Genomic DNA, 26,577 nt, shown 5'->3' with positions numbered 1-26,577 from the left:
TTGCCCCTGCACTACAGATGGCCGGGACGGACACTGAGGCTCAGAGTGAGTGGCTTGCCTAGGGCCACCTACAGTCCTCATGATAGAGACAAGATTTGATCTTGGAACTTGGTTGTACAGCACAGTCCAAAGTCAGTGGTCTTAGAAGGGTATAATTCTGCTCAGGCTTGCACTGTTAGCTGCTGCTCTGTATGATTCTCCCTAATTAATTTCGCAGACACCCTTTGATTAAATAACAAGAATCAGGCAAATGGGGGCTGTGCTACTCTTACAGGTTATTGTTGATTTTGGGTAAAATAAATTTTAGGCAAATGTAAGTAGAAGGAATGCTATAATAAAATGATAGAGAGCAGTTCCGGTTATGACTGTAACCAAAGATGGATACAAAACAGTTTTGATTGTTGTCTTGTGGATGACTGACCTTGAATTGTTGTATTTTATTTATAACAACTAAAACAGGCAACAAAGTTTGGGCAGGGCAATATCAGCTACAGGGAGTTAAACTCCATGATGTGTTAGGTTTCTGTCAGCTGTCAGCTCAGTCTTAAATGGAATTACACCTTACTCGTTCCATTGAGGTTAATGGGCTTGGAAAGGTGTAATCGTGTTTAGGACCACACTGTGTGTTAGCTGACATTCCTGTTATAACATTCCCTTGCTCCCACCCTGGAAAGAGCCTGTTGCTATCCTCTAAGTTTTTTTTGTTGGTTTTCTTTCAAGCTTTGCTGACGCTCATCACAAACTTTAACATGGAAGTCATTTTGACTGTGTGATGGTTACGCACAGGCAAAGAGGAACAGGTAGCAACGAGGCCTGTTGCATCTAACAGCTGTTATTGCTCGTGCCTCAATTTTCTTGCCCCAAAAGGAGACCTAATGATTATTCTCTAAAATCTTTGAGATTTAGGGACTGGACTGTAGGTGTTGTGAAGTTGTCATACCTGCCTCGCTCATTCTGAGTATGTGTTCTTCTCCTGTTTCGCAAGAAATCCCCAATGGCAGCACCCCTCACATCATGTCTTTGAACGAGGAGCTACTGAAACGAACGGAGGATGCATCCGAACAGCCGAACCCCAGTGTGTACCTGGGCCTTCGTCTTTCTGATTACCACATACGAGAGAAGGAGAACCAGTACCTCCAGCGACTGAAGGACGTCTTCCAGCCCAGTTCCATCAGGCATGTCCACCAGAATCTAAATTCTAATCGGGCTGCACAGCTGCCTGATTCAAAGGGTATCAATACGAAAAAAGCAAAATCTCTGGAGAGTTTTGAGGCATGGAAGAAAAGATACTTTGAGGCAGAGAGCGACTGACATTTGCTGCATGATTTCCCATATTCTTTATTATTGATTACAAAATTGGTTATACCCCTTGGGATCAAGAGCTTAAAATATACCTACTTTACATTATTATGCAGATAAAAAGGGAAATAATGATTATAGGGAAACGTTTAGGGTTCCCCCCCCCCACAGCACCAATGTTGAATAGTGGTTTGAGTGCTGAACTTGGATTTGAACCCTAGTTCAAATCTCCACTCTGCCAAGGAAACATGATGGGCGATCTTGGGCCAGTCGCTCTGTCTCAGCCTAACCTACCTCACATGGTTGTTGCTGTGAGGATAAAATGAAGAGGGGAGAACAATACTTTTAAACTGCTTTGGCTTCCCAGCGCAGAGAAAAACAGAGTACAAATATCAAAATAAATAAGTCAGATCCTGCACCAAGGAGTTGACAGTGTACATTTTGTTAGTGAGGGAGACTAGGGTTGCCAACTGGCCAGTAGAAAAAATGATGTGTACCTTTAATAGAGGCTTTTGGTGTGTGGAGAAGAAGCTTTTTATGCCATGGAAATAAACAAGTGTTCAACACCACCTGGTATTCGCTGCAGATCGAACTAATATTAAAAGGACAGCTAGAGGGACTAGTTTAAAAGTTGAGAACCCTAGAGGAGACACAGAGGAGAGGAAGCAGAAAGAAAAGGATGCATAAAAGTTGAAAATACTTTGAGTTAGATGTTAGTAAATGACTAGCCATAGAGGTGGTGAATTGTGCTTAGAAAAGGCTAACCATATGGTCATTTGTCTTGCTTGGTCCAGCATTCCAACTCCAGCCAGTGGCCAGGAACAGCCCAATACTGGCCAGCTGGCCCTCTACCTCTTAGCACTACGGGCCGCATGCCAGGACATGGAGACACCCTTGCAGCGGCAGCTAGTGACCCAGCTTAAGTTACACCTGCATAAAGAAAAGGAATCTATAGGTAAGACCAGGGATCCTGGAATGTCAATGGTGATTCTGGCAGGGAGGATACCCTTTTCCTGTAAAACACACACACACAGAGCCCACTATTGAGGGGAGGTTCTGTGCCTCAGCCTTTGGAAGCAAGGCAGGTGAGCGTGACAAACAGTAGCTTCTCAGTGGTATCTCCCCATCTCACCAGGCTGTTCTTGCACTATTGTTTGGACGTAACAGTTAAAGCCTTTTGGATTTGAGTGATTTTGAGGGCTGATCCACCTATTTTGTCTGCCATTTTGATCTTATGACCTCTGGATGTCTTGTTCTCTCTGCTCCTATAGTAGGCCACAAGAACAACGGTCGCCCTCTGACCAACTACTACCAATACGGCTTGGGGGTTTTGGCTTTGTGTGTCCACAACAAGAAGGTTGATGTGCATGTGATCAACAAACTCTTGGCTGAAGAGAAGCATGGCGGATTTGAGCGCGGAAGCCAGCTGTTTGTTGGTAAGAGCCAGCCTTGCAAATAAGTCCGCAAAAGTTACTAGTCTGTGGTGGTTTTTATTAGCCCATGTATTCGAATGTACATAACCCTCTATGCATATGTACAATTGCTTATGGAGATCAGGATCCCCAGTTCAGCCCTAAGTATGCATTCAAAGTGGGTTGAGAAAGCAAGTGCAAGCCTAGTTGACAAAAGGGCAAACAAAAACAAGGTGGAAAGTCATATCAAGCTTCCTTGGACCACTCCAGTGGGGTGCTCCCAGTTATCCTTGGAACCCCAGCATCTCTCCCACCCCCCCATTGCTGGCTGCAAAGAAAGAGGAAGGTCCCCTCAGCCAGACTTTCTTTCCCACCAGGTGTTTGTTCTTTGTGTGTGATTGGTTGTGAATGACTGGTTTGCACTCCTGGATCATGCGAGAAGCATCGTCCCATACCTCACCCATCCTCCATTGTCCTGCTCTTCTTCACCCAGACACAGAGGCTATGTCTGGTTTGGCCTTCGTCTGCTTGGAACGAGCCACCTTCTATGTGCCTGAGCTGGTGGCAGAGCTCAACCAAGCAGTCCAAAGAGTGAAGAAGAAGATCCTCCAGGCTCAGACTCCTGATGGGACTTTTGGGAACATTTACAGCACCCCCCTGGCAGTGCAGGTGAGGAGAACGGTACCTGTGCAGTGGGGTATCTTTTTGTGTGCTTAGACGAGGCTCAGGAATCGACTGTAAATGAGTCCTGCTGCCCTTTTGGTGGTAAGAGCTCTTGCATGCCTCCTCTCTGTGTATCTTTGTATTTTTAAACCATTACATGGAAAGCACTTGGTCAAACTGCGTTTGCTGTCCACTGGTTTTAGAAGTAATTGTATTTTTAAAAGAACAATACTTTTTAAAAACCCAAATCTGGTGCCTTGTTAATTTCGGGCAGCCTTTTTGTTGATTCAAAGGTATAACTAACTTAACACTGGAGCCCTCTTTTAATTAGGCAGTAGATGAATGGATAGACTCATGAACAGCCCAAGGCTGCTGCTTTTAAAAATAAAAAAGCCACCAGCCTTCCTGAAGCATGGCGGGAGGAGTGAGAGTGACAGACAAGCCAGCATTTAATTGGTTGGTATGCACATCTGTCATTTCCATAGTAAATCTGGGAGAAAGCTGATATTACGCCCCCCCCCATCTGAGAATTTTTTTTCTTAAGGTTGCTTTTTGCTGTGCTCAGCTTTAGAAGCTTCTCAGACAGTAGACCACAAGGAGGGCTCCTCACATGCAGTCTGTTTCATCCATTTGATCTCTTTCTGCTGTAGTTTCTCATTGCGGCGGGGGTGAGGAACAAGGAGCCAGAGTGCCCCAATGGCACGGCTGCTGTGCTTAGGAGCCTGAAGAAAGGCAGCTTCCAAAACCCCCTCGTTGGGTCCCAGTTGCTGCCTGTGCTGCACGGGAAGAGCTACGTGGACATTGCCAGCATGGAGTGCCAAGCCGAGGAAGGTACAGTGGGAAGAAGCAAGTGAGAACCTGCAAAGTGGGGATTGCCCCTGGCTAGTCAGCATCCCCAGGTCAACTTGCTGCCCTGTGGAATGCTCCATTGCTGAACTGCTCTTTTTGTTAGGAAGTTCCTCCTAATGTTCACCTAAAGTCTACCCTCCTGCACCTTAAGCTCATTAGATCTAGAGTTGCCTCTGGAGCAACAGAGAACAGCTCTTTCCCCTTCAGAGAGTCAGTGTGGTGTAGTGGTTAAGAGCGGTGGTTTGGAGCAGTGGACTCTGATCTGGAGAACCGGGTTTGATTCCCCGCTCAACATGAGCTGCGGAGGCTAATCTGGTGAATTGGATTTGTTTCCCCGCTCCTACACATGAAGCCAGCTGGGTGACCTTGGGGTAGTCACAGTTCTCTCCAAACTCAGCCACACCTACCTCACAGGGTGTCTGTTTTAGGGAAGGGAAAGGTGATTGTAAGCCGGTTTGATTCTTCCTTAAGTGGTAGAGAAAATCGGCATATAAAAACTAACTCTCCTCCTCCTTCTCCTCAACCTTGGAAGGATTTGAAGAGCTTGACCGTATCTTCCCTCCGTCTTCTCGTCTACAGGCTGAGCTCACCCAGTTCCTTCAGCCTTTCCTCGTAGGGCTTGTTTTCCAGGCCCTCAACCTGGTAAAGGAGTTCTGTGAGAAAAGGTTGAAGGAACTGGATGTGCTAACCTGGAAAAGACTGAGGGAAGAAATACCGGAAGGGCTGTCCCATGGAAGAGAAATAAACAGATGTGTTCCTAAATAAACATTTGTCAAGATAAATGCAGATTTAGGGGTGAAGTTCTGGAAAGGGAAAATGTGCTGCTGCATATATCACCCTTCCATGGCGGTGCAGTCCTCAGGGGTAAGATGTTAGCCATGGCAGAGGCTCTGTCACCTGAGCAAACTACTTAGACCAATCCAGCTGAAAGGGAGGACAGTTTTGACTGAGTGTGTTCTCTGGCATATTTTCTGGAGCCCAATTAATTATGTCTCTTAGGTATGGATTCTATGTTGGCATAGCAGCATAGTTTTTCAGTTCCCTCCACAGTCTCCCCTAAGTGTCCCCTTAGACTTTTTCTTCTTTCTCCCTTTTATCCAAAATTCACCCCGTGGTGCAGAGTGGTAAGCTGCAGCACTGCAGTCCAAGCTCTGCTCACGACCTGAGTTCGATCCTGACTGAAGTCGGTTTCAGGTAGCCGACTCAGCCTTCCATCCTTCCGAGGTTGGTAAAAGGAGGACCTAGCTTGCTGGAGGTAAAGGGGAGATGACTGGGGAAGGCACTGGCAAAAAGATAAAGGTCCCCTATGCAAGCACCGGGTCATTCCTGACCCATGGGGTGACGTCACATCCAGACGTTTACTAGGCAAACTTTGTTTACCACCCCGTAAACAAAGTCTGCCTAGTAAACGTCGGGATTTAATGACACCCTATGGGTCAGGAATGACCCGGTGCTTGCACAGGAGACCTTTACCTTTTAGAGGGTCCCCTAGAGGTCTTCCAGCAGAGGCCGGAGAGCCATTAGTCAAGGCTACCCAAGCTGGATTTGCTGCACAGAGAAGGGGGCTGGACGAAACACCCTCCCTTTCAGTTAAAAGCATCCTCAGCATTAAAACTCTTAAGGCTCATGCCTCAATGGAGGGGGGGGGGCTACCAGAGATCCAAGGGGGGCATGTGATAGTACATACTCTCTCAAGCTGTTTCTGGTGACAACATCTCTGCCGCTGCTGCCATCACAGGCCCGCCAGCAGGCCTGGGGGAGATTGTCCTCTCTCCTTGGATGTGTTCTGTCACACAGCGTCAGAATGATTCGTCTCTGTGGAAGGGCTTCTCCTCATTCAAGCGTTTCATATACATTACTTCAGAGGGCCAGCCTACACATGGATACATACACGAAGCTACCTTATACTGGATGAGATCCTTGGTCCACCAGAGTCAGTATTGTCTGCTCAGACCGACAGTGGCTTTCCAAGATCTCCAGTAGAGTTCCTTCACATGATTACTTATTACCTGATCCTTTAAACAGGAGATGCTGGTGATTGAACCTGAGACCTGCATGCCAAGCAGACGCTCTACCACTGAGCCATACCCCCTCACCATGATATTTGTGTTCCAGGATTAGAACTCTGGGTATGTTGTTTGGCCTTTAAAAGCAGCTGCAAGGGGAACCTGAGGTAAACTAGGGCTGTGGTGATCATGTGGTTAATGCAAATGCCACTTCTCTGAGCCCGCGTGTTGTAGTAGTTAAGAGCTGTGGACTCGGATCTGGAGAACCAGGTATGATACTCCACTCTTACACATGAAGCCGGCGGGGTGACCTTGGGCTAGTCATACTCTCTCAACCCCACCTGTGGGCAGGAGAAGGGAAGGTGATTGTAAGCTGGTTTGGGTCTCCATTAAGTGGTAAAGTCGGCATTTAAAAACCAACTCTTTTTCTTCTTGGTTCATTGCTAGTCTTTACAACAACCCTGGAAGGTCAGTCAGTGTTGTTATCACTGTATGGCATAGGATCTGCACATATCAAAAGGACTCTGTGTTGCACGCTTTCCTGGTACACAAAGTAAGAGGGTCAAAATCCTAACAGAAAAGGGTTGTGGCTTTCCTCAAGGGAGGTTAAAAGAAGAGGAGACCCTTTTAGAGACATGAGCCTGGAACTGAATGAAATAGGTGGGGAAAGCAACATAAAGAAGATGCCACCAGGAGTGGTTTTGGCTGCTGATTCTCAACTTTTGCCTCCTCAGACAGTCTGGTACTGAGCACCTCTGCTCCTGCTAGGGTGACCTCCCAGGACTCAAAGATCACCATCCACCTGACTGTGAAACGCCCACCACGTAATCCGCCATTGTACAATGAATTCGTCAGAGTTCCAGCTGGCTCCTCCTTGCTAGATGTGCTGAAAGCCGCCGAGAAGCGGAGCTTCAAGCCATTCTCGTGAGACACTCTTCTTCTGGCGGGGAATTAAAGGGACTGGCCCAGGATGGGAGGGGCCAGGGAACTTAAGCACACTTACGTTCATGTAACTGTGTTTGCTTGTGTTCATCCTTTGCTTCTCCTGCTCCCTGCTTCCCAGAACTGTCCCTGTCATGTTTAGATCCACTATATAGCCTTTTAATCAGATGTGTGCTACAAGTTCCCCACTGAAAACTGGATTCCCAAGCACGTGGGGAACTGATTCAGATCAGAACTTTGGCACACAGGAAGAGAGGGCTCATGCCATTTTCCTGACCTGAAACAACCTTTTGGGAGCCCCATGTGTACGAATGGAATAGTGCCGGTTTCCCTAGTAAGGGCAAATAGCAACTGCTTGGGAGTATTTCAGGTTGGAAGAACAATGGGAAGGAGGGGGAAAAGGCAAAAGAACCTTTTCAACACATTCCCATGGTGCCAATACAAATCAGGCCCCACCATGAATGGAAATTGAATTCCCAACAAGGAATGCACAATTCGCATCTGATTGAAAGTCCTTGTGGCAGACCCAGGTGCAACCCAAGGACTACATAATGTGTAATTAGTCCCTGAGTGGGTAATTTCTCCTGGGAGTGGGGAGGGGAAGGAACAGCAGGGTTGCCAATCACCAGGTGGAGGCTGGAGATCTCAGAATTACAATTGAGCTCCAGAACACTTATTCCATTTCTCCTGGAGAAAATGACTGCTTTGGAAGGTGAACTGTATGGCAATATACCCTACCGAGGTCCCTCCGCTCCTAGGGTCCAACTGTGAATACTTGCCTCTTTTCCACCTCTAGCAGGGACAACACACATCCTGTTGCTTGTTCTAGCCAGGTAGCTGCAAGGGGAGGTGCTGCTCAACAAACTCTGGTTTGTTGTGATGCCTGAATTCACAAGACACAATTAGTAGAAACTGTGGTAATAAGCTCAGCTGCAAACTGTAGTTTTAAATTTCTGTTGGATACCAACCAGCAAACCTCATTTTGTTTTTGAGGCATGTTGACCTGTCTGCAGTTGGGCAACACAGTTAACTGGGCTTGGATCAAACTATAGTTTATAAACTGATTTATCATGATGTCTAAATGTAGTCTTTATGTGTGATTTCTATTCTTTCCTGCAAATGGGGGGAGGAAAGCCTTCATAAATGACTGCTCCTATGTGGAGGTGTAATGTATCACCAGTGTCCCTTTTGGGGAAGCTAGTAAGGCCTAGGAAGATCTAGGAAGCCATCAAAACTATCCACTTACCTTTCTGGCCAGGCTTTTTCTACTAGAAAAGGGGGGAGAATCCCATAAAGGGTTATTCTCCTACAGAATAATAATGATGGTGTGAAGCATTGTGTCTTTTTGTGTGTGTTTTTTTATTATAAGAAGAAGAGTTGGGTTTTGTATGCTGACTTTCTCCACCACTTAAGGAAGTCTCAGACCGGCTTACAATCACCTTCCCTTTCCCCCCTCCTAAAATAGACACCCTGTGAGGTAGGTGGGGCTGAGAGAGTGTGACTAGCCCAAGGTCACCCAGCTGGCTTCATGTGTAGGAGTGGGGAAACAAATCCAGTTCACCAGATTAGCGTCCGCCGCTTATGTGGAGGAGTGGGAAATCAAACCCGGTTCTCCAGATCAGAGTTCACCGCTCCTAACCACTACACCATGCTGGCTCTCTTATATATAAAATAATATATAAAAATAGATAGCAGGTTTAAAGAACAGACTTGAATTGAAAGTACAGCAGTCTCTTTGGCATCATTGTAGACTCTCTGTCAACCTCAAAAAACCGTCCTTTTTCTAAGCAAAAGCATAATTTGTTATGGCTTCCGTACTGGCAAAACAATTTTGAGCCGCAAGGTCAGTTCTCACAAAAGGGCATCCTGGCTCTACACATTACACAGATATCTGTTCTTCAAAAATGCAGGCATAGTTCATCAAGCTGAAAGCTGAAGGCAGCCTATATTTGAAACACTAGGAGTACAGAGGACACTGCAGGATGTTTTCAGCCTTGGCTTGGGTAACGAGAAGTTCACTGGTACCATTTGAGAGATCAGTTTTTCTCTGGAGGAGAAAAGGGCACTGGAGGCTTGAGGTGTATCTATGCTACGCATTTAAGCTGGTTTTAAGTCTTTTTCACTCCTCAGTTCTTGGGAGCTGCAGTTCTGCAAGGGGATCGGCGGTGGATTATGGATCTTTAATACAGTTCTGAACACACTTGCCAAAGTGTAATTTTCAGGGTTCTTTGGAGAAGAAGCCATGATAAAATGGAAATAAGTTTGTAGGGTAGATCTGACTTTGACCCATAAGGCTGTCTGATAACCTTGCTTCCTTGTTTGCATAAGGCAGGCATGGGTATCCCATGTGCCTTAAATGACCAGCCTTTATAGAACTGCAGTGGCCACCAGGCCGGGTTCTTCATGTCTTGCTCTCTCTTTTGCTGAACAGGTTTGAGACTCAGGAGACCCTTTCTGGCCCGATGCTTACTTCAGTGATGGGGGTGAAAGCGAGTCAAGGAGAGCGCAAGTACTGGAAAATTCTCCAATTCCCACACACCACCGTGGAGCAGGGTGAGCAATGGAAGCACAATGCCAAGGAGTTGTGAGATGCCTCAAGGAATGGCTCCTGCATCGTGACATTTGATACAGCTGCTGTTTGTTCAGGTTCACCCAAGATGTTTTTGATGACCAAGGCAGAAAACCTGAATAGCATTAATTAACATGGGATGTACTCCACCAGGAAGTTCTCCTGCACAGGGCCCTGTGAAATGATTGTTCTTGTGCAGGAGAACTTCCAAGTGATTTAGGTTTAATTGTTTAAATAGTTCTACATTATTGTTTTAACAGCTTTGCAATTTCTTGACTTAGGAAAGTTGAACAGAAATGTTAAGAACTGTTAAAAGAAGCCCTTGATCAGCAGCAATGATGCTTGCCTGTATTCATCAGCTATGGGGTTGGATCCTGCTAGCTTTCCACTCAGTCTCACCAGTTCCGCTTCTTACTACAACCTCCATCTTACTACAACCTCCAGCTCACATTTCTTTTGTCCATGAAGGCCCCATGATCCCTGCATAGCATTCTTGGTGGGCTTCCCTTTTCCACCAATGGGCAAGCTGGCTGGGTCCACCCATGGTCCATATGCTTTTGAGCTTCATTTTGTAGCATGCAGAACCTTATAGCTGCCTTATACTGAATCCGACCATTGGATCCTCCCCCCCCCCCTCATGGCCTTGTGCTTTGCTCTTATACTTGCAGGTATTGCTGATTACATCCCACAAGATAAAGAATCCATCATCTTAAAATTCATCCGTTGGTAGAAGCAAACCCCATTCCAATGGCATCTTCTCAGCTGGAAGCACCACCTCTGCCCCAGCCACAGGGAGGTGTGTTATGCCACCACTGAAGAGTGTTCTCTGCCTCATCTCTGAGGTTCCTAAACTTTCCCTCACTTGCCTGCACTAAGACACTGTTCACCTTGCGCCCCGAAAGATGCTTCTTCTGTGGATGCTTAACTCTGATGCAACTGATTGCTCAGACCATGACTGGAGTAAAATTACACAAGCACTGGACAGATGGCATCTATCATCCTGGCTTTGCTGTTCTTGATTTTGCAATAAAGCACTACCACCAGCCCCCCCACCCCACCTGAAGCTGAGTGCACAATCCAAAAGTGTGCTCTTGCATCTCTCTCAGTGCTGAAGAAGATGGTGGGGAGGGTACCTCATTTGGTACTTCTTACTGCAGAGGATCCTGGGGAGAGCTTCCTTCATACATGCTGATTTGTGGGCAGCCCTAAAGAAATGCTTTCTGAAGAGACCTCTTGGGTTGCTTTAAGTGCCTAATTTTTTTTTCAGTCATAAGCTATGACTATCAAATACCAAGACTGACAAAATAAGAGAATGAGATTTTTAAAGTCTAGCAATAAATATGAGTCTTCCCCCCCTTTCCCTTCTTCTGGATTTTGCATCCCTTTGAAGACTGAACACATGAAGCTGCCTTATACTGAATCAGACTCTTGGTCTATCAAAGTCAGTATTGTCTACTCAGACCGGCAGTGGCTCTCCAGGGTCTCAGAGGTCTTTCACATCACCTACTATCCTAGTCCCTTTAACTGGAGATGCCAGGGATTGAACCTGGGACCTTCTGCATGCCAAGAAGAGGCTCTACCACTGAGCCACGGCCCCTCTCTAAGCGTCATCAGAAGAGGCAGCCTATCAGCTGGTTGGGTGCTGCAGTTGCACCAGTTACTCTAGTTTTTAGAGGGGTTATGCAGCAGCAAAACTTTGGGCCATGGGCTAGGTGGAACCACCCATTTCCCACATGAGCAGGAGGGAGCTTATGGGGCGGGAGTTTCATGTGAAAAAAATTAGTGACATCTCGAAAGAACTGGACCATCTCTAGTCATCCAGTAAGTATTCAAGAAAAGCTGAAGAACCAGTGATAAATTGCTTGGGTTGAACAGCTGAATTATCTTTCTTTTGCCTGATGAAAGTATGTGCTTTAAAAAATGCAGAGATGTTGGGGGTAAGCATACATAGCTACAGGAAAATAGTGTTTTCCCCCCAGTTAATTCAAATAATAAACAATCTTTCAAAGAAAATTGATTAGTTGATTCTGTACTAAATACTCATCATTGTATCTAATGCTGAACCAGACCACATAGTGTGGATCAAAAACCCACCTAACTGAGCTGGGGGGGAGGGTTGTTGACAAACATGGGGGCGGCCCCTGGTTGTGGATAGCTTTGAAATCAAAATAGAAAAAAAAATACACTGGTGATGGATCCCCCCCAAATAACAGAAGCATTTTCTATAGCTTTAAGAAATAAAAGCTCACAGAGCTCTTCTGAGACTATGTGCTGAGATCTCAGTGGCCATCATGGAGGTTCCTGGGCAACCACAATATTGCCTAGCCTTCCACATCTTGGTTTCTGGCAGTCAATGGCAAAAGGGGTGAATAGCAGTGGACTGGGAGTCGAAACAGCCCCAGAAGGGGCCCTGAGCCCTCCCCCGCCATGTCCCCTGATGGAGGGATGCATTAACTGGGGGGGGGCCAAGCCTGGCAGCAACCACTACATAACTCACCACTCTGCGACTTATACTACTTGCTTGGGCCCAGCAGCAAACTTGATGCAATGTGACTCAGCTGGGTCTGGTAGTGGCCACTGCATCGCTAGGGCAGGCGCTCTTGTACAACCTGTAGAATGAGACTAGGCCCAGTGGCAGCAACAGTGGCTTGCCTGGGTGACTTGCTGCTGTGCAGCATGTGGGACTTTTCCAGCCTGCTAATGGCCACTGCACAACTTACACAGGTGACTCGCTATTAGGACTGTGCGCTCGGATATATCCAGTCTGAATATAGCTTATTGGTATTTTTATACTGCATGGTGTAGTGGTTAAGAGCAGTGGTTTGGAGCAGTGGAGTCTGATCTGGAGAACTAGGTTTGACTCCCCACTCCTCCACATGAGCGGCGGAGGCTAATCTGGTGAACTGGATTTGTTTCCCCACTCCTCCACATGAAGCCAGCTGGGAGACCTTGGGCTAGTCACAGCTCTGTTAGAGCTCTCTCAGCCCCACCTACCTCACAGGGTGTCTGTTGTGGGGAGGGAAAGGGATGGTGGTTGTAAGCCGGTTTGGTTCTCTTTTAAGTGGTAGAGAAAGTCGGCATATAAAAACCAACTCTTCTTCTATATATATATTTGGGATCAGGAATCTTGTCAATACCAGTATCCCAATCCCAAATATCCCTGGAAATATTTGGAAATACACAGGAATATCCAAGGCCAGCATTTTAAAGCTCCAGATTTGGGGGAGGGATGCTCTTTGCAAGTCGTATTAACATTCATGCTTTGCTTCAGTTCTGTTTTTTAGACTCCTAGTTGGTCCTACAACCCTAATCCTATTGCATTGTTTACTGAATGTCCTAGCCTGTTGATTGTACTCACTCTGTGTAAGCTGCCTTGAGTCCCAGTGAGAAAGGCGGACTATAAATAATGTAAATAAATAAATGCTAAATTCTCTGGTTTGACGGTGAATGTGTTGGCCTTGCCAGTTGCCCTGTGGTTCTGCTGGGATGCTCTGGTTTGATGTTGGTTCTGTTGGGCTTGCTGGTCCTGTTTGCACTGGTACATTGCTGGCTCTTGTGTGTTCAGCTATTCTTTGCACTGGAGGAAGCATGGAATTTTCCCCCCATAGGAAACAATGGAGGATGGCTGAGAGCACCTTGTTCGGGGACCCATAGGACTGGAGCCCTTGTTTCAATTCCCTTGAAACTTATGGGGAGGGGCTTTAGTAGATGGGTAGCACTCACTCCACTGCAATTTTGGTATCACCTTGCCTTTCCTTCCCTAGATTTAACAGCCACTGGCTATCCATCAACCACTTCACACTTTAAAAAAGGGAAATGAAATTTAATTTTTTCTTGACACTATAAAAATTGCCACATCTCTCACACAATTGACCGATCTATTTGACAGCAGATAACACAGTATCCTGTTTCCTGGCCTGGATATCAGCCAACTGATGTTCATGTGCTTCTGCTGTTTGCTGCTGGTGCTGCCAGAATTCTTGCTGATGGAGCATTTGGTGTCCTCATCCTAGGAGACAATTTTGGTATCATTTGCTAAAAATAAATTCAATGAAATTAAAAAAATTAAGTTAAAGCAACTGCAGAATCCTGCAAGTTGAATGATGGGTCAGTAGCCTGAAATGTTGGGGAAATGCCTTTGAGATGTCTGTTTGGTGGGTTGATGAGATGTCTGTTTGGTGGGTTGAATCAGTGGTGACATGTCAGATAATTAAACATTAATTACTGATGCTAGGTCAGATAAGGATGACCTTCATCCTCCTGTCTCTTTGAAAATGTGTTCGAGGTCCCTGTGTGCTCCCAAAGGGATGGGACAGCGAAGAGCGAATTTGCCAGCTTCTAACTGGGCCCTGGGCCTTTCCCAGCATGCTGACTTTCACCTTCACCTGCTGTTTTCTGCAGATCCAGCTGCTGTTAAAGGCACAGGAGCAGGGCTACAGTCATGTTCCCCCCCCCCTCTTTGGTCTGCTGGCAAGCCTAGAGTAAAATAAGGGGGAAGCCTAGAGTAAAATAAGGGGGGAGTCTAGAGTAAATTAAGGGGGGGGAGCCTAGAAGAAAGTAAGCCTAGAGTAAATTAAGGGGGGGGAGCCTAGAAGCAAGTAAGCCTAGAGTAAAATAAGGGGGGGGGAGCCTAGGAGCAAGTAAACCTAGAGTAAAATAAGGGGGGGAGCCTAGGAGCAAGTAAGCCTAGAGTAAAATAAGGGGGGGGGAGCCTAGGAGCAAGTAAGCCTAGAGTAAAATAAGGGGGGGGGGAGCCTAGGAGCAAGTAAGCCTAGAGTAAAATAAGGGGGGGGGAGCCTAGGAGCAAGTAAGCCTAGAGTAAAACAAAGGGGAAACTCCCGATGCGCACCTACACCGGCAGGAAAACCCAGCATTGGATGGATGGGAAAGCTTTGGCAGAAAGCAGAGAGGCGCTTTGCCTCCTCTCCCAAACGGCGCCCCCCCCGCGGAGCTCATCAGGCGCGGCCGCGCACCGGCGGAGGCGGGGGACTTTGGTGCATCGCTGCGCCGGCGGCTGGCTTTTCGCAGCCTCGCATCGCCGGACGCCGCCGCCGCCGCCCTAGAGCCGCTTCTGCGAGGCTGGCTCTGCAATCCGCGGGGCGGGCAGGAGGGGGCGCCCGTGGGCCGGCTTGGGCCGGCGGCTGCGGTCCAGCGCTGGGCATCTATCTCTCCTCCGCCTCTCCGCCTCTCCGCTTTCATCTTGGGCGGCTGCGAAGTGCCGGCCGCCGGGCTCTTTGTCGTCCCCCCTTGCTGACCCGCCGCTTTGCAAAGCGGGGCGAGGCGTGGGCAGCAGACCCGTCGGCTGGGGCTGCAGGGAAGAAGCTGTCGGGTGCCAGGCCGGTGGGGGCGCGGAGCAGCCGAGAGCGGCCGGCGCCGGCGAGCTGTGCATCCCGGCTCGCCCCGATGCCCGGCCTTTCCGATGGAGCACCGTCGCTCGCCGCTTGGAAAGGTAAGGGGGGGGGGGGTCACCTTGCAGACGCCGCATCCTCGGCCTGGTGGGGCTCCGGTCGGGTTTCGGTCCTCCTCCCGCCTCCGAAAGCCGCAGCGGAGCTGCAAACTGGTTCAGACGTGACGCAAAGGATTGCACGCGTGTGCGTTTTCGCCTCGCTTATGCAATCAGCGGGCTCGCTTCTCCTAGACTGGGGCACTCAGGGCTCCCGAGTGGGGGCGGGGAGTATTTCCCTATGGAACTTAAAAATATATATATATCAGTCCCTGCCTATTAAAAAGAGACAGACAGAATCCAAGAGGAGAGCCAATCCTGACCTGCTGTTTTGCTATGTGCAGGGTGTTCTCCCCACTCCCCGGTATTCAGCATCCTCATTTCCACCTGCAACCTGAAGTGGTACGGCCTGGGAAAAGCTGGACCGCTTGGTTCTGTTGGTTGTGTCAAAGGCCTGGCTTGGATGTTCTCCTGGGAAGCTGCTGTGAGTGGTGAATTTCTCAGCTACAGGCACATGTAGATCTGATTATTTACAAACCCATTTGCATGCACTTTCTGGTACTAAAGTGGAAACATTTAAACTCCTCTGACGTTCCCTTCAGTTCCTAGAAAGTTATTGAAATACCACCATCTCTTTAGGATGGGCTGGGCTGAAAACCTGGTTCTGGGCCAGGATGCATTTATGATTGACACTTGGATGATTTCCCCATCCACCTCTTACTTTGTCAAAGGGTGTTAGGCAGTATGTGATGTTTGGCGCAGAAATTTCATGGGAAAGGTTTAGCTCAGCGGGAGCCTATGCTCTGTATGTATGAGGTCCGAAGTTCAGATCCTGCCATCTCCAGTTGGCAAGATTTCTAGTAGCAGGACTGGGAATGGCCTTTCTGTGCCTGACATCTTGGACAGCTGGTGCTGCCAGAATAGGTGGTACTGGCCTCAGTGGACCGATTCTGTATCAGGCATCTTCATACCTGTATAAGGCTGGGACTTTGGGAAGTGGTGCTGGGATCCCTCTGTTATACAACAACGCTGTGCTGTGTTCAGAGTTTTATATGGGTGTTTGTTGATAGGAGGTTTTATGGGGAAGAAATATGTGAGATGAGGGCTCTATTCGATTAATAGACCAGTCCCGAAGAGTGCCAAATAAAAACAAATATGAGCTATTGCAGATGGTTGGTTCAGACACCCATGTTCATCAGGTAGTAACCTGCATGTGTGAATGAGCTGCCGAACACAACGGTGTTCATGCAAAGTCAATTCAAATGCTGCCCTGTCTGAAAAAGCCAGCCTGCAGTAATGAACTGCCAGCTGTCATGGGGGGTTACCGCACTTTGTATTCCCAGCGATGTATTGTTTGAAAATGTTATAAAAAACATCGATTTAAAAGGGTTTTTGGATACCATGGCTTATAAATGGTTGGAAGACGCCTTCACAGCTAAAGGGGCCAAACAAAGTGCGAACAGTATTTTTTATAACGTTTTCAAACTCTTAATACATCGGTGGGAATACATAGAAAGTGCGAACAGTATTTTTTATAACATTTTCAAACTCTTAATACATCGCTGTGAATACAAGTGCGGTAACCCCCATGGTCTGGTTTACACATGGCTTTCCGAGAGCTCATCAAAGTGCAGACTATGATTAATGATCAAGGTTCCCTGAAGAATAACTTGCTTTCTAGGACCATCCTGGAATCTGCCTTTCAAAGTGAAGTTCCCTGGAAACCTAATCACAAACAAGGCCACGTCCATCAGTCCTCTGTTAATCAGGCTTGCCATGCAGGTAATTTAATCTAATCACAGACGCAGGAAAGGTCATCAAGCTCTGCCCAATCCTTTGTTGAATCAGGCCAAGCTGGTAGTCTGGGCCTAATCGCCCCAGGTTGATATGTCTCATACTTTCTCTATACTTTTAACATGGCTAATCATGCCCATATTGGGAAATCTTTTTATCCTCCAATCCCCTAGAACCCAATCCTGTCACACCAGACACACAGTCCCTTTCTCAATGCATTAAAAGCCACCTCTCAGGCCTCAAACCTTTCTGGATCCTACTTGTCACCCCACCTTCATGGGTGATCATCTTCCTTGCTGAAATCACGGAGTCTGAACCTAGGTACAAATTGGACTTCAATGCACTGGGTCCTTCCTTCAGGTTCCAAATGTACTGGATCGTTGCTTCTTTCATCTGATTTCTACACAGGCTAGGAAAGGTAATTTTTTGTTCACCATCTTGATCTATCTCCCTTTATTTTCCAGACCACACCGCACCACACAGAGAGCTATTGTTTTGCTTCTCTCTGCTGTTTAGGTTTCACATCTGGAAGACTTGGGGGCATCCCTGCCCCAACAGAACCTCTTATCCTCTGCCCTAGTTCCTAATTTTCTCCACATTTACACGTTTAGCATAAAAGGGACTCCTGCTCCAAACTGGAGTAGCTCTGGTTGCTTTTTGGTTGTTGTTGTTATTATATGGTTCATTTCAATAAAGAATGTGCTACATCAAGAAGACAAAAGTAATGACTACAGGAGAATTACACAACTTTAAGGTTGACAATGAGGAAATTGAAATTGTTGAAGACTTTCTATTCCTTGGCTCCATCGTCAACCAAAAGGGAGACTGCAGCCAAGAAATCAGAAGGGGATTGAGACTGGGAAGGGCAACCATGAAGGAGCTAGAAAAGATTCTGAAGTGTAAGGATGTGTCACTGGCCACCAAGATCAAGTTAATTCATGCCATCGTATTCCCTATTACTATGTATGGGTGTGAAAGCTGGACATTGAAGAAAGCTAATAGGAAGAAAGTAGATTCCTTTGAAATGTGGTGTTGGAGGAGAGTGTTATGGATACCGTGGACTGCCAAAAAAAAATAAATCAGTGGGTTATAGATCTAATCAAGCCTGAACTGACCCTAGAAGCTCAAATGACTAAACTGAGGCTATCATATTTTGGTCACATTATGAGAAGACAAGAGTTACTGGAAAAGACAGTAATGCTAGGAAAAGTTGAGGGCAGCAGGAAAAGAGGGAGACCCAACAAGAGATGGGTTAATAAAGAAAGCCACAGCCCTCAGTTTGCAAGATCTGAGCAAGGCTGTCAATGATAGGACATTTTGGAGGACATTGATTCATAGGGTCGCCATGAGTCAGAAGCGACTTGACGGCACTTAACACACACACATTTGTCTGTGCTTTGATTTAATATTTACTAGCATTTGCTTAGGATAATTCCCCCCCACTGTTGTTCTCATCCCTCAATAAACTCCGCATTCCTTTTAAACCTTTAAATCTGGTCTCTGTCATCCCTTTCCTGCTGAAACTCACTACTCTCAGCCACCTCTCTAGGTAAAGGATTCCGATTTTTTGCTCCTTGCACAAACATGCAATCTAATTCCCCATGTCAGTCTGATCTCTTGCCTTGAAAACCTCATGGCCCTCGGTTTACCACGAGTTGGTGATTGCACACAATTAGTTATTTTGTACTGATGGCTGCTTAGCAGTTCTGACCAAGGGTGGTTTCATTTTCTCACACCTGCTAGATAATTGGCAGAATAAGTACAGTAAAAACAACTGCAAACGTTAAAGCCACAAATGCAAAATTATTTTCACGGTCATATTAACCAGCTTTAAAGTGGGACTGTCAGTTTTTAGAGAAGTGATTCCCACTGGCCCACGATTGTCAGCCCAGTCCAGAATTGTAATGGCTCAATTGCAGTGAGCAGAGGTAGGTAGAAATTGCCAGGTAGGGATTTTTGCTGAGCCAGACGCCTGAAAAATTTGTTAAAGGGGCATTAGCAAAATTGTTTGTGATCTTTCTTCACTTGAGGACTACCCCCAGCCTCTTACCTGCTATGAGAATGGAAAGGAAGCTGTATGCGCTGTCTTTCATTGTGAGCCTCTAGGGAAATTCAGGCAAAGATCAGGATTTTAAAAGAGAAATGTTTGAAACTAGGTCTTGGTGTGGCTGGCATACAGATGCTTTGCTAGAAGGACAAAAACCTATGAACCTTTGCATTTCGTTAGCATTCTCCTGCTTGTAGGTAATTTGTATTCTGGCTATTAAAGGCATGTAATTTTCCTTCTGGATCTGCATGCATGCCAAAAATCTTTGTGAATCTGGTGGCCGATTCACACCTTCATTGAAAGCTTAAATTTGTTGCTGTTCTCAGCTAAATGTATAGAGGCATGAGCCAACTGCCTTCATGATCAGTGCATGTTGCAGAGAAAAGCATTGATTGAAATGTTTATTTACATCTGCACTTTTAGCCATTCATTGCTGGAAGGCCATTCATTGCTGGTATGAGTCACATGTTCTCACTTCTCCAGAACAAAATGTGCACGTGCTTCTCAATTGCGCATGCATGTTTAAACTGAAACTTTTTCTTGGCAACTTGTGGCAACCAGAAAGGGATCTGGCACATGCTTCCATGGATCAGCCATTTGGTTCATGGGCCTGGTGCTGGCTTCTGAGATAGTTTTAAGTGAATCACAAACTTTACACACCTGCACCCCAAATGCTCTGGTTCCATGAGTTCTGCATCAGGGGCTCATTTCTAATTAAGACCACATTGTCTCCTGTTAGGTTTTTTTCCTAATTGGCCCAGCCTAAACAATATTTAGAAAAAGAGGCATCTGGACATGCCTAGAGTTCTTTCCTTCAGGCCTGATTTCTTTGGTGGGAGGGGGAACTCTGTCATTACGGTAGTCAAGGGAAAGCATTCTGCAGCTGCTCAGAGGAGTGGTGTGAGAGAGCCAGCAGGGGGGAGTACTTAGATAATCAGACTAGGACCTGAGACAACTGAGTGTAAATCATTGTGGTGCCATGGAAGCTAGCCAGATGACCTTGGGCGCATCACAGTCTCTCTTCCTAGCCTGCCTTACAAGGTTGTTGTTGTAGGGATAGGCTGGAAGAAGGGAGAACAATGTGATTAAGCCACTTTGGGTCCCTATGGGGGAGAAAAGCGAGATAGAAATAAATGAGCATCTTCATCTATAGCTTGGTTTTTCCAGGGCTGAGCCCTGGCACTAAACCCTAGCACACAAATAAAAACCTGTTTTTTTTTGCCATCCTGGTAGGGATGCTGGCAGTCTCTCAGCGGTTCTGGTGTGTCCCCATAGTGCCTGATTGTTTCGGATGCTCTTGATCGGTGAGTGTTTCCCCCCCCCCCGCCTCACTCTGCCCTTCTCCCTCCCACAGGAGAAAGCAACAGATGAGTCGCCTTGGGCGGGCCCAGAGAGCGCACCGGCTTCCTGGCCTCATTCCCTTTAAGGATACACACTCACGTCAGCTGCTGCTGTTGCTGTTGCACTACCTGCTTATGCCGGAGGAGGAGCTTTTCAGCAACCACAGAACCATCAGACTTTCCGCTTGCTCCTCTGTTCCTGGCATCTGTTTGCATATGGCCTGGCACAAGGTTGCCGGCGGCAGCAGCAACAGATCCATCTCAGCCACTCCTGGAGCCGGGCAGCATATAAGGAGGGCAGGCTGGGAATAAAACAGAAGCGCTTTGCTGGGTATTAATTGCAGGCTCTCTGGTCATCTAACCGGCTCGGCAGAATTGCCCTGGGGCCCATCACACACCAAGCAGGGTGAATGCGGAAGATACTGGGAGCTGAGATGACCGCTTGCCTTCCGTCCATCTGAAGCAGACTTTCCTCCAGTTCCAGCTCCTTGCTGTTTCTTCTCCTTCGGTTCCAGATCCGACGGAGAAATTTCCAAGCAAGCCAGGGAGCCTCACCAGGCTGGGGCTGGAAACGTGATCCTGGTGAGTCACTGGGAGTGACTGTTGGAAAAGATACAGGAGGTGAAATCCCTCTGTTGGCACCAAGGTCTGCTGAGAGGCAGTCAGCTGAGGATCGAGAGCCTGTTGCAGCAGCAGAATGGGAATATAATATAAGGTGACCCTCGTTTCGGCTGCCTCCAGACTCAAGGCTGCTTGGAAAGGGACTCGCTCCCGTTTGTACGAGGCTGCGGTCCCCAATGTGCCTGCGCTCTCAGAGGAGAAATGAAGCAGGAATGAACTCTGCCGATGGAGCGTGGCCGCGCTCTCCTTGGAAGCTGGACCCAGGGCAGCATGGGAGGCAGAGGCCACCCCCTCCGTCTCTGCACGCTCTTCCCCTCGTGGCTACCGTCTTTGTCTGGCTGGCCACTGGGACCACCATGTCCAGCCTCAACAAGTGGATCTTCGCCGTCCACAATTTCCGGTACCCCGTGCTGCTGTCATCCCTGCACATGCTGACTGCTGTAGTGGTGGGCAGACCTTTGGCCAGACTCCGGGCTGGAGGGACGGGGAACCCCACCCTGGGTCCCGAGGCCAAGGCCCGTGTTTTCCTGCTGAGCTTGACTTTCTGTGCCAGTGTGGCTTTTGGGAACTTGGGTCTCAACTATGTCCAGCTGGACTTTGCTCAGATGGTGTATACCACCACGCCGCTCTTCACTCTGACCCTCTCCAAGGTGCTGCTGGGGAAGCGCCACCACCTGCTGCAGTATGCCGCCATGGGGCCCATCTGCTTGGGGGCCTCCTTGAGCATCATCGGAGAGGTGGAGTTCGATCAGGCCGGGTGCTGCTTCCTCTTTGCTGCCACCTTCCTCCGTGGGCTGAAATCCATACAGCAGAGTAAGTCGTTCCTGGGGCTATGTGCGTGTGCCATTGGTCATTTATGCATGGGAGTTTTACCTGAGGTTTGTTGCTTGCTGGACCCACACTTTCCTGTTGGGAATCTCTGCTCCAGCAGTCTCCAAACTCAAATCCCCGCCCCTTTAAATGCTGCTTTGTAATTGGCTTAGTTGTAGTGCTTACTATGAGAGAAAATTCCTCCCCTAAACCCAATTGCCACATAAAAAAGCATTTTAAGAACAACAAAGAAAAGGAGCAATCTGAAAGGAAGCGGGGGGCGGGGGGAGAAATCCAAGCCTCAGTTTTAAAAAGATTTTCTTCTGCTCAGAAAGAGCTCCAAGGTAGCAGGAAGTATTTCAATCCCCACCTCTGGACATGTTGCTTTGTAATTGGCTGTGAGCGAAACCAAGCTTGCGTGCCCTGCACTTTGCCTTATGTATGGTGATTTCACCTGGGCTTTGCTCAGGGAAGATGGAAGAGTCGGGTTAACAGAGGAATGGGAAGACCCGGACATTGCAAGGGCTGGCAGCGAGGTCATCTCTAATGGATGGAAAACTCATGTATAACTCCAAGGAACAACCGAGACAGATGGGAGGTGAACGTGAGTGAAAGTACCCATGCATAAATGACCTGTGAGTGTGTGATGACTCTGCTGGAGTATGGTGTATGTGCAGAATCCCTGCTTTCATTTTGAAAAAAAGAGCAAGTTTCTAGTCCTCAAGATTAGGTAAGTTTGAAAAAATGTGGCAAAGCCTGATCACGTCTCAGTGACCAGAGGAGTGCAGTTGTAAGGGCGGGGCTTCAGTGCCCAGGGCAGGTCCTTGCCTCTCCCTGTAACTGAATAAATTATGCGCTGTAACAAATGCTAATTGTGCAAATGGAAATTATGCAAGTTTACTTAATTGATTGAATGTCCCATCTGTATTGACTCACTCTGCGTAATCTGCCTTGAGTCCAAAGGAGAAAGGCAGACTATAAATAACATAAATAAGATAAATCGTTTACATGGCTTTTCCCACTCAATCTCACCTGATTCCCCTCCTTGCTACTGCCCCCTGCATCCCACACAGCTTTTGTCTGTTTGGGTCCCGTGATCCACGACATAGCCTTGGAGGTGGTCAGAGGGGACCCCCCCTCCCATTTTCATAAGTGGAAAAGGTTGGTCCCAGCCTATAGTTCATGCAGGTTTGAAGGCAGAAATTTTTTAGCACAGAGAGTGAGCAGCCCATTCGCCCCCCCCCCCGTTTTATATTTCTACTGCCAGTGTTTGAATCACTTATTTTAGTCTTATGATGACGTAAAAAGGAAGGGCAATGATTCCTGTGAAACCGCAGCAGGAAACACTAGATTCATCCCTCAGTTGTTGTCTTGGGAATGGAGTGTGCTCAGTTTATCTCCACTTTTTGGTAATGTTATATTTTTAAAATGGAGCAAAGGGGGAAGTTTATCTCCGTTTTTAAAGTGTGTGGAGAAGCTGCAACCCTTTGTTGTGGGCCAGAACTCTAAATCCTGTTGTGAGGAAGCAGATGAAGCTCAGTTGTAATGTCTACACAGCAAGGATGAAATGAGGGGGTGTTCGCTGTTCACTTTCCCAGAAACTTGAGAGGGGTGTGTGGGTCCAACTCTCCATATTCCTGTGCTTCACTGGGCCCCATCTTACAGTGCTCCAGCTGCATCAGAAGCCCCACCCTAGGGGACTTGCCTTGATTTAATTCTTGCAACCCCCAACTCCCAGCACTGTTCATCCTTCTTAGGCTAATCTTAGCCAGTCTGAGGTGATGAGGCAGAACATACCCATGGCAATTCTCCCCCACCCACCCCATCAATATGGGACACGCTCTACCGAGAGTGTTCCCCTATGCAAGCCTAATCGAAATGAACAGGAACTGTGCAAGAGCCTGCTAAATGCAGGGGACTTGTGCAGGAGAATGCCTTGGTGAGTTTCATCTGCCAGTCTTCTGCTCTAGCGCCATTAAGTGTGCTCCAGATTCATGAACACACATGAAGCTGCCTTATGCTGAACCAGACTGTTGGTCCATCAAGGTCAGTATTGTCAACTCAGACTGGCAGCGGCTCTCCAGGGTCTCAGGTAGAGGTCTTTCACATCACCTACTGCCTGGTCCTTTTAACTGGAGATGTTCTGGGCAGAACCTGGGACCTTCTGCGTGCAAAGCAAAGGCTCTTCCCCTGAGCCGCAACCCTTCCCCATATGAGGCGGCTTTCTCTCCTTGCCTTGTTTGAAGGGTGTCTCTGTGTCGATTAGAAGGCAGCCGAGACTGCTTTGTACTCTGATTTTGGTATGGCATGGAAGGGCATGAATTTGCCTCCATTCCCTTCTGTTTCTGGACAGTGGAGGCCGTGGCAATGTTTACAGCAACAGTGCTCTGTCTGAGCATAGTGGGGGTTTGCTTGGGCTTCTGCATTTCAACTCATTGCGTCCTGTGAAAAATAGCCTTCTTGCTCCCCTCCTGCCCCAGACTTAGCATGAACTGGTCTTGACAGGACATGTACCCTCTTGTATCCTCAGGACTAGAGGATCTTGGAGGTCCCTTCCAACTGTATGATTCTATGACTGGGCCCTAGCAGCCTGCCTATCGGTCTTTATCCCACCCTTCCTCCAAGGGAGCAGCCTGAATAGCCCAGTTTAGCACCCAAAGGTCAGGGAAAAAACATCCAAGGACAAAGGTTATACAATGTAAAGGTTATAACAAAATATGTATATAATTATTACAGGCTAAAATCAATAAATATAAGGCCCTGCAATAGCCTATCAAACCAACATGTTCATGTAAATATACAACACAAATAGACATAAAATCACAGAATTAGACTCTGGCCAAACGTGTTTCAGCCAAATGGCCTTCTTCAGTGGTCAAAACAATCACAGTTCCAGACTAAAAATGTACATAACTTTCTAAAAATCTTTATGACTGTAGGTACGTTGTGTTCTGCGAGACTTCCTTCAGCCATAAATAAAATTGTCAGCATATCATAGTCATAAAGATGTCACAAAGTCTGGAGCAGTTATAAAGTATTGGATAAGTACTTAGATTGGATGAGCTGGGGTTGCTACGCGGAGGAAGGCAACGGCAAACCGCCTCTGCTCCTCTCTTGCTTGGAATGCCCTGTGGAAGGGGGTCGCCGTGAGTCAGTTGCAACTCAGCAGAACTTTCCCCTTCTTTCTGCAAGGAGTTCATGGTAGCATCCATGGCTCGCTCCTCGTCCTCCATGTTACCCTCACAACAACTCTGCAGGGTAGGGTAGGGAGGAGAGGCTGCTTGCCTGCTCCATTGCATCACTGGGGATGTAAATGGTGCTTATGAATTGTGTAGAGCCCCCGATGTCTGGGCATGCATAAGTCAGGATTTGAAGGCAGGTGTCCCAGTCCTAGTTGAAAGCTCTAATTGCAACGTATTCTCTCCAGGATCAGAGGAGCATGCCTGTTATCTTAGGTACTGTGGAACACAGGCAGGATGGTGCTGCTGCAGTTGTCTTGTTTGGGGGCTTCCTAGAGGCACCTGGTTGGCCACTGTGTTAACAGACTGCTGGACTTGATGGGCCTTGCTCTGATCCAGCGTGGCCTTTCTTATGTTCTTATGACTCACTCTCCTGGTCTTGCCCACAGGTACCCTGCTGCAGGAGGAGCGGATGGACTCTCCGACTTTGCTGTGCCTGACCTCCTTGCCCAGCTTCTATATCCTCTTCACGGCGGCCCTCTTGCTGGAAGTCGGCCCCTCCTGGGACGGCACGCTGGCCTCCAGCTGCAGCCTCTGGCTCTGCATCCTGTGCAGCTGCCTGGGCTCGGTGCTCTACAACCTGTCCAGCTTCTGTGTCATCTCTCTGACGTCGGCCCTCACCATCCACATCCTCGGGAACTTCAACGTTGTGGGGAACCTGCTGCTCTCTCACGTGCTCTTTGGGAGCCGCCTGACCTTGCTCGGCTACGCGGGCATCGCCCTCACCCTCGCGGGGGTCTTCATGTACCATCACTGTGACCGCATAGCCAACTGCTGGCATTCGTTGGGCGGGCGAGCCAAGCGAGAATAAGCCGGGGTTCTTGTCAGGCTCGAGCGGCATCTGGAACTGTGGCTGCTGAGCTCTGACAGAAACGGGGCGTCGGCAGAGGCAAAAGCACTCCCTCGTGGGGCTTTGTGTTTAAATAGGGCGCTGCCTCTGCACAGGTAGAGTCCCAGTTTAAGCGAGGCCTAGTGCAAGGGCAGAGTCCCCCTCACGATACTTCTGTTCCCTCAGCCAGCGTCACGGTTAAATCCGACCTGAGCACAGGTGTCTGTCCTGCGCCAAATACTGTATTAGCTGCCCGTGAAGCCTGCAGGAGAGAAGACAGAGTTGATTAGCAGCTAGAACAGTGTTGGGAGGGTTTGGCCTCCCCAAATAATTATCCCACAAGTTGTCCTACCCCATTACACCGGGCAAGAGCAAGAGGGCTCTGGGCAAATACCTCCTCTGCCTGCTGAAGTTGACGTACAATACAAAATACAAACGGGCTGTGCAGCAAAGTGGACACAAAATCACAGCAGCGCAGGCCAAAATATACACAATCAATAACAATGAAGATATACTGTATTGTGTGAGCAGGCAAGGATACACCCACAATAATATATCTATATCTCTATCTCTATCTCAACAAGATATTGTGTTGATATATATATTACTGTGTGTGTATCCTTGCTGGCTCACACAATACAGTCTATCATATCTCCATTGTTATTGATTGTATATTCTTATGTTCTTATGTGTATATTTTGTGTATTCTTATGT

The 26,577-nt window shown here is 47.6% G+C and overlaps 2 protein-coding genes across 2 annotated transcripts; both read left to right on the top strand.

The window, feature by feature from the left end:
* The first annotated feature begins 17 nt into the window (after nucleotides 1-17).
* Nucleotides 18-10,470, top strand: TCN2 (transcobalamin 2). Its single transcript, XM_056859046.1, has 9 exons — nucleotides 18-45; nucleotides 986-1,175; nucleotides 2,094-2,254; nucleotides 2,574-2,735; nucleotides 3,205-3,380; nucleotides 4,025-4,205; nucleotides 6,964-7,153; nucleotides 9,603-9,724; nucleotides 10,409-10,470. Exons 1-9 carry the CDS (start codon nucleotides 18-20, stop codon nucleotides 10,468-10,470), a joined length of 1,272 nt encoding a protein of 423 aa, XP_056715024.1.
* A 10,655-nt stretch (nucleotides 10,471-21,125) lies between these two features.
* SLC35E4 (solute carrier family 35 member E4) lies at nucleotides 21,126-25,845 on the top strand. The gene is made up of 2 exons (XM_056859392.1): nucleotides 21,126-21,798; nucleotides 25,424-25,845. The coding sequence occupies exons 1-2, from the start codon at nucleotides 21,162-21,164 to the stop codon at nucleotides 25,843-25,845; spliced, it is 1,059 nt and encodes a 352-aa protein (XP_056715370.1). The 5' UTR covers nucleotides 21,126-21,161.
* Nucleotides 25,846-26,577: the final 732 nt, after the last annotated feature.

This window comes from Euleptes europaea, chromosome 13 (assembly GCF_029931775.1).
Source record: "Euleptes europaea isolate rEulEur1 chromosome 13, rEulEur1.hap1, whole genome shotgun sequence".
In the NCBI taxonomy this organism is placed as follows: domain Eukaryota; kingdom Metazoa; phylum Chordata; class Lepidosauria; order Squamata; family Sphaerodactylidae; genus Euleptes; species Euleptes europaea.
This window is presented reverse-complemented; position numbering and strand designations above follow the sequence as displayed.